We start from the raw sequence: 9,731 nt of genomic DNA on the forward strand, positions 1-9,731 counted from the left end.
ATCAAAGGCTCCGCGATAGAGAAGACTCGTTTTTTTTTTTTTAATATCTCTGAATACTACTACAAGCTGCTGGAACTTTCGTGCGTACTAGACGTCTGGCAATGAGCCTAAAAGATTAAAGATAATTTATGCAATGACGCGACTACATAAATCATGTTACAGTGGTAGGTAAATAACTAGTTCAGTAGTAAAACCGCTGCGCCGAATGTGAGTTGAGCCCGCGAACATTTTCCCAGCAGGCCACTTGCACGGCTTCAATGTCCCCGCGGCTAGTTCAGCTTAGCCACAGTCCTTCAATGCTTGCTTAGCTTAGCTTGATCCATCTTGTCCTAGCGGGTAATCTCGTTTCGCGCCAAACGAAGTGAAGAACATCGAGGTCGCCCATGAGAACAAAGCTATCGTAACGCGAGAGCCACTTAAAAGCTATAAGGCAACGCTTTCCAACCATGAATGTGCTAGGAACCCTTTTTGGGCTTACAGACGGGATGGAAGAACCCACGATGAACTATATAGATCCGCGTCGTAATGTCAAGCAATCTGCAGATGCAGCTAAGGTCGCCAACGCATATTGAATATCCGCCTTTTGAGGCTGAATTTTATACAGATGCATGTCAAATCGTTGAAATATTTGCTCATACAGCTAACAGTTGCCTAAACACCTACACGCTGCCTTTTGTGTGTCTGGCTTTCTGCATAGCTTGCGTGTTGTGCAAAAAGCCAATGTTAAAGGATGTGCTACGCAGAGAAAAAAATAAACGTAGGTGTCATGAGGCAAAGCCACATTTTGTCGTTGGCATTTTGTCGTCGTTATCGTTTTGTCGTTTGACCTCGGTTTAAATTTCAGTGCAGAAAAATCAGGAATAATGGTTTTCAATGATGCTACCACTGACGCAGTCTGAGAGTGTGTTTGAGAGTGTGAATAAGCGAAGGGGATAACTACTTAAGAACTCACGACGAGCAAGGTTAAGGGTAAGCGAAACGCAGCTATAATGAAACATAGAGCTCTGTGGGGGTATAACAAATATGAAGTAGTAAGAGGAATGTGGAAAGGAGTAATGGTTCCGGGTCTCACGTTTGCGAATGCTGTACTCTGCTTAAAATCAGACGTCCTATCAGGCGTTGAAGTAAACCAAAGAACGGTAGGACGTTTGGCCTTAGGCGCGCATGGAAAAACAACTAACGAAGCAGTTCAGGGAGATATGGGCTGGGCGTCGTTTGAAGTTAGAGAAGCTCAGAGTAAAATATGCTTTGAGATTAGGTTGAGGGCAATGGATCAACGAAGGTGGGCAGCTAAGGTTTTTAGGTACCTATACTTGAAAAGCGTGGACACGCAGTGTCTAAGGAAGACTAGAAGGCTAACGATGAAATACGGAAAGAACAGTGGAGAATCCAAAACAGCCAAGGTAACCAAAACAGAGGCAAGGCAGATAGAAACGAATAAATGGAGAGAAAAAATGGAAGCTAAAACGTCGTTATAGATGTACAGGGCTGAGAAATTGGACATCAGAAAGGAAATTTTCTACGATAGTTCCCAGGGCAGTGCTTTGCTTTTTGAGGCTAGAGCAGGTTGCTTGCAAACTAAGAGCTTTGTGGGGAAGTATTCCCAAAATGACGGGACATGCGTGGTCTGCGGAAAAGAAACAAACAATGCGGCACATAGCGTTAGAATGCCAGGGTTTCCATCCAAATCTACATGAGGGAAATATTCGACTTCCAGATCCCTAGGATTTAAGGGTGGCACGGAAAGAGTTGTCGAGGCGACGAAAAGAAGAATAGAATGCTAGTGGGCGAAAAGCAGAGAGGGGAATATTGCCTAGGACAGTCACCATCTGTAACAGGAAAAAGAAGTATTTTGTGCCTAATAAGTTTTTTGTGCCTGCCCTAGGAGCAACGCTAGTTTTGAACGAAAAGTGTAAAACATAGGTATATTAGTCCTTTTTTTGAGATGACACGTCATCACCCCGTGGATCTCAATAGCAATCATCATCATCAAGCACGGACCCCCGTTTGAGAACCAGCGAGCTAAGGAATAGCACATTTTTCAATGCTCTCTTTGCCTCCGCTTGCAAACCTGAAACATTTGTTCTCCCTGGTTACAACAGGATTCCTCGTCTCCTACGTGCACGGCTTCGGGCTCGTGGCGTCCCAGACCCGCCTGTACTACTTGGTCACTGTTGGCGGTGAGCTCGTTTACCGGGCTGTGGCCCACTTCCCAAACGCAACCCATACGTGCAGGTCGCTTGCAAATGCGTAACCTTCTACGCACCGCTGGTGCAGCCTATGGCGTCGGTCTCGTGGTCACGTTCGTCGCTCTGTACACCATGAAGATGGCACAGCCAGCGCTGCTGTACCTGGTTCCCATAACTTTGATTCCAGTTATTGGTCTGGCCTGGTACCGAGGTGAGATGAAGGACATCTGGTATGGTTACAAGGTAAGCAGTGTACGTGTCTTCTCATGCGCCGATACAAGAGCATTTTACAGGGAAGATGTGTTGCGCTAGCTTCTGACAAAAACATTGCGTGCCTTTAACTGGTCAATCGGCCAGGGATGGACCTTTTTCCAGTAGCGCTCTGCGCATGCGCTACCCTCGTTCCCAGCGAACGATCCGCCATTATTGGGGGGGCAAAAGGTAAACATAACGACACCATATTGGATTAGCCGGTTGCGAACGCCGACTCAACTAAGTGCTGCTCAGTTTTCTGAGCCCTGAAAGTGGCTGACAGCTAGGCACTACGGCTCCCATCGAAAAATTTATTTGCCACAAAAACCACGCATGGCGCCTGAGACGGCTTCCTGAACTGTGCAGGGCAGGCAGAAAAACAAGGGTCGTGTTCTTCTATAATCCCCCAAGTGTGGTTCGGGCGGCCGCTGCAAGAGGGCTACGTTACTGGAAAAAGGTTCGTTGCCACGCTCGCTCCAGGGAACGCGGCGCGAGCTTCAGAACCTCTCTATGACGTCGTTTCATGCGAACAGTGACGGCGAGATTTCGGTGGGTTTGGTAAGGTTTGTCTGCTCGGGGAAACAATTCGCCCCGGTACGCATGCATCACCAGACTTAACCGTATAACGACACGCAGCGGAAAGGAAGAAAATAACAAGGTCCTGAATGAAGTGTGTGGGGATCCTGCCACCCACTGTCATTGCGCGACCTCTCGGTTTGTGTTGTCGCGCGGTGCTTTCCCATTCTCTTCCCGGAAGGCCGGCTCGTCTGGGCGCCACTGTGTAAAGCCGAGCAGACTTTTTGGATTCCTGCCGAGGTGAGGGCTTTAGCGACCGTTGCGCAATAAAACACTGTCAGCGCGGCGGCTGTTCCGTCCTGGTCCGTGGTTGTACCCGCATCTTATTGGCCCTTTTTGAACGGAGCCCGAGCCCTTAATCGCAATGACTCTCAACGCGCACCCTGCGCGAAGGACGCATCGGGGAGACGCTCTCCAGGACGCCTAAAGTATGCGACGCTTTCTCTACCGTCCGGATGCATATCTGTTGCGCCGATGAAAGCCCGCAAATCCTTCCGGCTGCCGGACTGTGCCGTGCTCCTTTGTCCGTACGCTTACAATAGACCGTACCTAACCGTTGAAGATCACGCCATGCGGAACGAGTCTGCGCGAACGGTCCGCGTCTGTCTCGCTGCCTCGGATTCTGCCCTGACCGGCGAGCCCACCGGTTCTGCGCAGAGACGATGCGCACACTTGCGCGTTGCCACTTATCGCCCCCTTTCAAGTGAAGGGAAGTACGTAGTCTTTGTTTAAATTTTCTATGCCCAGCCGAAAACGCGCAGACCGCAAAAAAAAAAAAAAAAAAGAAGTGTACATGCTTACGTCCCGAGCGTGACAGAAATGTTCTATGCTGGAAAGGTAGACAACACAACTTTCTTTCTTAATGTCATAAAATATTTTGGTCACATTTACATGTAAAGCTTATTGTTTGAATTCTTTGTGGGAGGAGAAGGCTTAGGATTGGCCTAGAAAATTTTGACAAAGGATGTACGTGTAAACTGCGTAACTAGGAATTGGCGTAAAATAAACATCTTCTCTCCATACCCTGGGCATATTCCTTTGTCGCCCACTCTACCTGCCCAATAGAGGCGGTATTGAGTTGGCGCGGAGGAATTTCAGGCTCCTGATCCTCAGCGTCGTGCTCAACTACCTCGAACGCAAGATGGTTCCTCGCCGTGTGTATGCTTGCATGCCTCGTGTAAAGAGGTGGAGATCACAAGTGGTTAGGTATGTAGCCTCATTTTAATGTGAAGGAATGGTCTGTCACATGCAGCGGGCCCGAACTTATAACAAGATATGAAAACATCGAGCAGTGAAGAGGGTGCGCTTGTGGCAGATAGGAATTAGAAAGCATTTCTAGAGAGCTTGCGTAAAGAGTGATGGATTTTTTTTTTCTTTTGTATATTAATACGCATGGAACCAGTAATTGAGACTAATTTAGGTTAGTTGGGTTAAGATACCGGTCGCAACGACACCTCGATGTGCTACCTGGTGTCTCTGCTATCTGGTGTTCCAACTGGCCATCACGGCAACATGCAAGATTTGGACTGTTTATTTTTTCGATAGTTATAACCGCTTTTTCTGCCACCCATGCTGTTTTGTACCACGCAGCAAGAGACACCCAGCCATTCGGAGCAGGAGGAGCCTGAGCCTTCGGCGGACGCGGTCAAAAGGAAAAGCTCCAAGGACGAGGAGCCCGGCACACGCGCCGTGGCCGCTGCATCGCAGCAGCCGCTTTACACGTGGCCTGTTATGCGGCCTATGTACCCCTTTCCCTACAGCCGTCCATCCAGGATGCGCCATGCGTCTTAAAATACGCCTGTTATGTTTTTGACTGTGCAATATCGACATAACTGTAATTCATTGTAACATCGATCGTAAATGAATACACACTGGGATACCTTTATATCTGGTTATTTCAATCATTGCGTGATTAAAAATTACGCAGAGAGAAGCTGCCCCCTGTGTGACAGCGCTGCCAATGATCTGTGTGCCACAAGTTGTTCGAGCGCGCCACAAAAGATTTATCCTCACCGCGTCCTCGGTATATGGCCTCTTCCGTTACAACAGTTGTTGCCATGTTTGCAACACAGTGATTCGTCGAGCGCTTGGCACCACCAGTCTGCATTTAGCAGTAAATGACCAAGAATACAATAAAAAAATTACGCCTACCTCCCCTCGCGGGAACCCTGGTGTGATGCAACGCATCTCATGGGGGTTCCATTGGCGCTTTCCATCGTATTGATTACGCTTATAGCACGGATTCTCACGCGAAGGGGAGGTGGGCGGACGACCGTCGACTGAGACCGCCGCAGCGCGGCATGCCGCTTTATATTCACAGCGCCCGAAGAAGAGGAGAGCGCGGAGAGAGAGAGTACTGCACATGCGCAGGGCGCACACCGCCGAGCGCAGCGCCGCCCACCGGCGCCTAGCAACGGAGTGAGAGAGCGCTGCGCCAACCCGCAGTCTCATCCCAATGTTAGCACTCTGCGCCCTGTCGCAAGCTCTGTGCTTACATCTGCTTTATTGTTTAAAACTACGCTTTTTTGGCAATTTAGCGCGCTTTCGGCGCCTGGCCAATGCACGTGGCTTATGGTTAAAATAATGTGGTTGATCCTTCTTTCATAGGAATCGGTAGAACGCGAAAGTGAAATGTGCCTTCACAGGAGCAGTTGAATGTTTATTGTGCATCGATGTGAAGTTGCACATCGCTATTCATATTTCATCGGTATGCCACCGTAAGACGTATCAACATTAGATACTAGATTACACGCGCTGGAGCATTGCGTAAATCCGACTGAAACCACAGGCGCTCCCAAACCGTGCGAACGAAACCGAACTGGTTGTCATCTAATCGTTTGGTGAAGTCACCGTCCGCTGCAGCGAAAGGAGCATCATTTGCGGGTGGGCAGCAGTCTTGTGGGTGTGCTTGGAGAACGGAGTCCTGCTGGCGGCTCGCTTCGGCGAAGGTGCGACAACTTCAGTCGTGCTCCGTGGCGTGTACGGCAGTCGGTTGGGTTGCGACGAGCTCAGCCTGTGGAACGCGAGAGGCAGAGTTCGCGGCACGCAGCAGTAGCGCCAACAATCGGCGCTCATTAGCGTCACAACGCACTACTTCGCTTCACCTCTCCTATACACGACAGCACCACCTGAATAGAAAATCCTATAGGAAAGGATATAAGGCGCGTTCGTATGGATGAACAGGCGTTAGTTAGCCCAATCGGTAGAGAAAAAAACGTCTCACACCTGCCGTTGCGGCCAGAGTGATCGTGGGATCGAATTCGAAACCTAGCACGGCCGCGTCAGTGGAACTTTTTCTGGCGATGTCATCTCCGTGACGGATATGACGTCGGTGAGGTCTTGCTGTACCTGGGCATAAAACACTATCCTCCTCAACTAGAGCTGTAACTAGGGCACTATAGTCCATACCAGCTTAGTACCAAATCTCAACACCCCTGTAATAGACCTTTTTCAGTAGCGATCTGCGCATGCGCGGACTGCCGGTCCGCCATTCTTGGCAGGCGCCCCTGGCAAAATAAACAAAAGGGCGCCCGTCAGCTCGCTGCTTGGTAGGGTGCCCGGGTGTTCCTCCTCTCCCGTCCCTCCGAGACGGGTGGCGACAACTGCGTCGTCTGCTACGGAAGCCGCCATGTTGCGTCCCGCTGCTCGGCCAGCGCGCTGGAGGCAAGGGGATGCGATATCGGATTCTATATGTACACGCAATCCGTGGCGACAAAATGCTTCCAGAGTGAACGAGAACTTATTTGTGTGCTTGTTTGTACAACTTGACCGTGAAAACAACTCTGCAGGAGAAGCTCCGCCCACGGGCGTGATGCGGTCGCCTTGGGAGTCTTCCGCGATTCAGAATGTATTTCCTTAATGATACTGTTGGTTTGCGTGTAAATGATCACTACAAAGAAGGGAATTATATCCATATCAAATTATTTTTACGGCATGAAGAACTAGTTATAGTTAGAAGGTACACACAAACAACTTAAAAAAACATTATGGAAAACGTGGTGCGGCAGAAAAAAAAAGAAATGCGAACCTGCTAAAAAAGAAATAAGCTTTTGGGAGAAGGTGTGTAATTGTTTTCATTTTTTTAGTTGACATCGCTGCATAACGGAATGCATAACGGAACGAAACGTGTCAGGTAAGTTACGCGTGCATTAGTTCCTACGTCAGGTTTTGAACCTATCGCGTATGCATAGTGTGCCGCCAACACCACTTGCACGCGCGTCCCCTCGTCAGCTCTCTGAGTGCTTTGTGTGGCTTTTCTTTCATGATGGATCCCCACGTTGTAACATCGGCATGCGATTCTTTCTTGCCTGGTGAGTCTGGTGGAGCTTCAACCGCTACACCCAGGAACCTAAGCAAGAAGAACAAGAGTGGCAATGTGCTCAACAACACTGTGCGGAAACTGATCTTTCAATTTTTGGTAAAACCAGAGTCCTTCAATATCTTTCTAGTCATGAAACTTCGCCGTCACGCTATGGGAGAGCTTCGTTCGCTGCCGCGCCGCGGCGCTGGTGTTGATCGGAGGGGAGCCGGGGGCGTGGTCAGAGCGCGTTTAGCAGGGAACGGACCACGGAGGAAGATAAAACAGACGGAGTAAGATAAAACAGTGTCGTGGGCCGCTCAAATAGATTGACCATTTTGTGAGTGGCGAAAAAATTTGCTGTGAACGGGCATGCTGCTACTGCGTTCCTGCCTGCCGGTCTGGCTACAGAGCAGCGGCGGCCGCCCGATGCCCTCCGATCTGCGGTGGCGCCCCTCGCGGTAGCCTTTGTCCCCGTACAAAACTTGGCGGGAGTTTCATGACCAGAGAAGCATTGAAGGACTATGGTAAAACTTAGAGCGATATTTAACAAGGACGACAGAAAGAAGACAAAAACAAGCGCTCACTCGCAACAAGTTTTATTGAGGCATAGTCTCATATATATACGAAAAAATTCCCCGGACCATGCGCACAAGAACACCACACACAAAAACACACACTGGTGAGATAGCTGCAATCAGAGAGCAGCTTCCAAACAATTAAATTCACTCGCACGCAGTAGCACCGATGACTGACTGACTCACTGGTCCGCTTTCTTCTTGATATGAAAAGCTTCTGAAAGTTCCCAGGCCATTGTGTTTTCACTCCTTCCTAGAATACTAATCTTCTCAAAGAAAGGTCTGCATTTGGAATGCGAAGGACTCAATGGCCTGCATTGATCCCAATGCGCCGGTATATGCGCGCCCATATTTTTATCTAGTGACTAATTGTGCTCGCGTGCCCTATCATTGACACAACTGCCCGTCGGGCCGATATAGGCCTCCCCGCATGAAAATGGTATCTCGTACAAATCGCTTAGCGTGCTTCTTTTCGCATTTATTTCTTATTTGGTTGTCCAGAAATTTGCACACACAGGCGACCAAGTTTGTGTGGTGCGGAGAACACCACAGGCACTTTGTTCCTTTCTGCCACCTTCTTGAGGATGTGCGTGACCCTATGCACATAGGGTCGGACAACTGGCTTCGCCTCAGGCTGTTTTGACGGCTTTTGGCGAGCTTGGCCTTTGGCTTTTCTCAGCAAAGCCTCGAAAACACCAACCAAAACAGAGGTCGTGTAGCCGGCCGACAGAAGTCCTGACCTGAGGAATCTTCAGGTCGGAGCTCGGGTACCAAGTCCGCCTGTTTAACGACTGGTTACGTGTGATTACATACAGTCAGCATCAGGACTGGACCGCTCAGCGGGTGTTACAGTCCCTTCGCCGGCAAGCTTCTGAAACCACCGAGTTTTTGTGGAAGCTCACGCTGACGGGACTCTTTGTATGCCAGAAAAAGCCACGAGTCTGCGATGCAGTACCTGTGACTACTGAGCAAGTCCAGCTTCCAAAAGACATCGCGTCTGTCCTAGGAAAATGATCGAAGTTCGTCAAGAACCGTAGACCCCAGCCACGAGTTGCTGTGCTTCAATAGACAAATTGCAGAAAAACCCGGGGTTCAAGACCGGGAAGGGTGTCTACTAGACGGTGTTGACAGCCTCCGCCGGACTGTCCGGAAGCAGCAACGTCGGTGTTCACCGTTGAAGACCAAATCCGTGGTACAATACTTCAACGACAACGGGTTACGCCTTCTTGAGTGACAAGGAGGGTGGTTTTGTCGCGATGCCTTCTGGAGTTTGCAATGAGAAGGCAATGCAAGCGGTGGAAAAGAACTTCAAACCTGTGAAGGCAAGGGCCCAAGTATCTAAAGCTAAAGCTGCGGATTTGTGGCGGAAGCTTCAGTTGCCCAAGTTAGCTAAAGCTGTGTCTACTACCAAAAGTAATTTCTTGAGTGTGTTTTTCACGGCGAAAACCCAAAAGAACTTGATGCCTTTTCGGTGTAATGTTAGCAAGCGGGGATCCTGGCAGTCACATATCAGATTTTTACAAAAGCATCTGGACCACCTTATCGTCGATGACCCATTTCTCAGTAAGAGCTCGCAAGACGTAATTGATTTTATTAAAAATGACAGCTCGGTAGGGTATGCCTTTTCGGTTGATGTTGAGGATTTGTTTCATTCAGTGCCTCATTCGGAGCTTTTCGCCTCTGTCAGCCAGTGCATTGACGCGGATGGTGTGATAAACTTCCAGAATACATCTGGTATGTCTGTGAATAGTTTTATGAGTTTGTTATAGTTTTACGTGGATGCGACATACGTTTCTATTGAAGGGCGCATGTATATCCAGAAACAAGGCGTTTGTATCG

At 49.2% G+C, this 9,731-nt stretch overlaps 1 protein-coding gene across 1 annotated transcript in view; it reads left to right on the forward strand.

Moving 5' to 3' along the window:
• LOC144179857 (uncharacterized) overlaps positions 1–4,866 on the forward strand; it is a 114,637-nt gene extending 109,771 nt beyond the window's left edge. Inside the window, exons 20-22 of the mRNA XM_077708283.1 lie at positions 2,103–2,180; positions 2,278–2,432; positions 4,608–4,866. Of these exons, the coding sequence (XP_077564409.1) occupies positions 2,103–2,180; positions 2,278–2,432; positions 4,608–4,808 (434 nt within the window). The 3' untranslated portion in view covers positions 4,809–4,866. The remainder of the gene's footprint in view (positions 1–2,102; positions 2,181–2,277; positions 2,433–4,607) is intronic.
• The last annotated feature ends 4,865 nt before the right edge of the window (positions 4,867–9,731 follow it).

The sequence above is a fragment of the Haemaphysalis longicornis genome, unplaced genomic scaffold, assembly GCF_048455015.1.
Source record: "Haemaphysalis longicornis isolate Haplotype H1 unplaced genomic scaffold, Haemaphysalis longicornis Haplotype H1 scaffold_4, whole genome shotgun sequence".
Lineage (NCBI taxonomy): Eukaryota > Metazoa > Arthropoda > Arachnida > Ixodida > Ixodidae > Haemaphysalis > Haemaphysalis longicornis.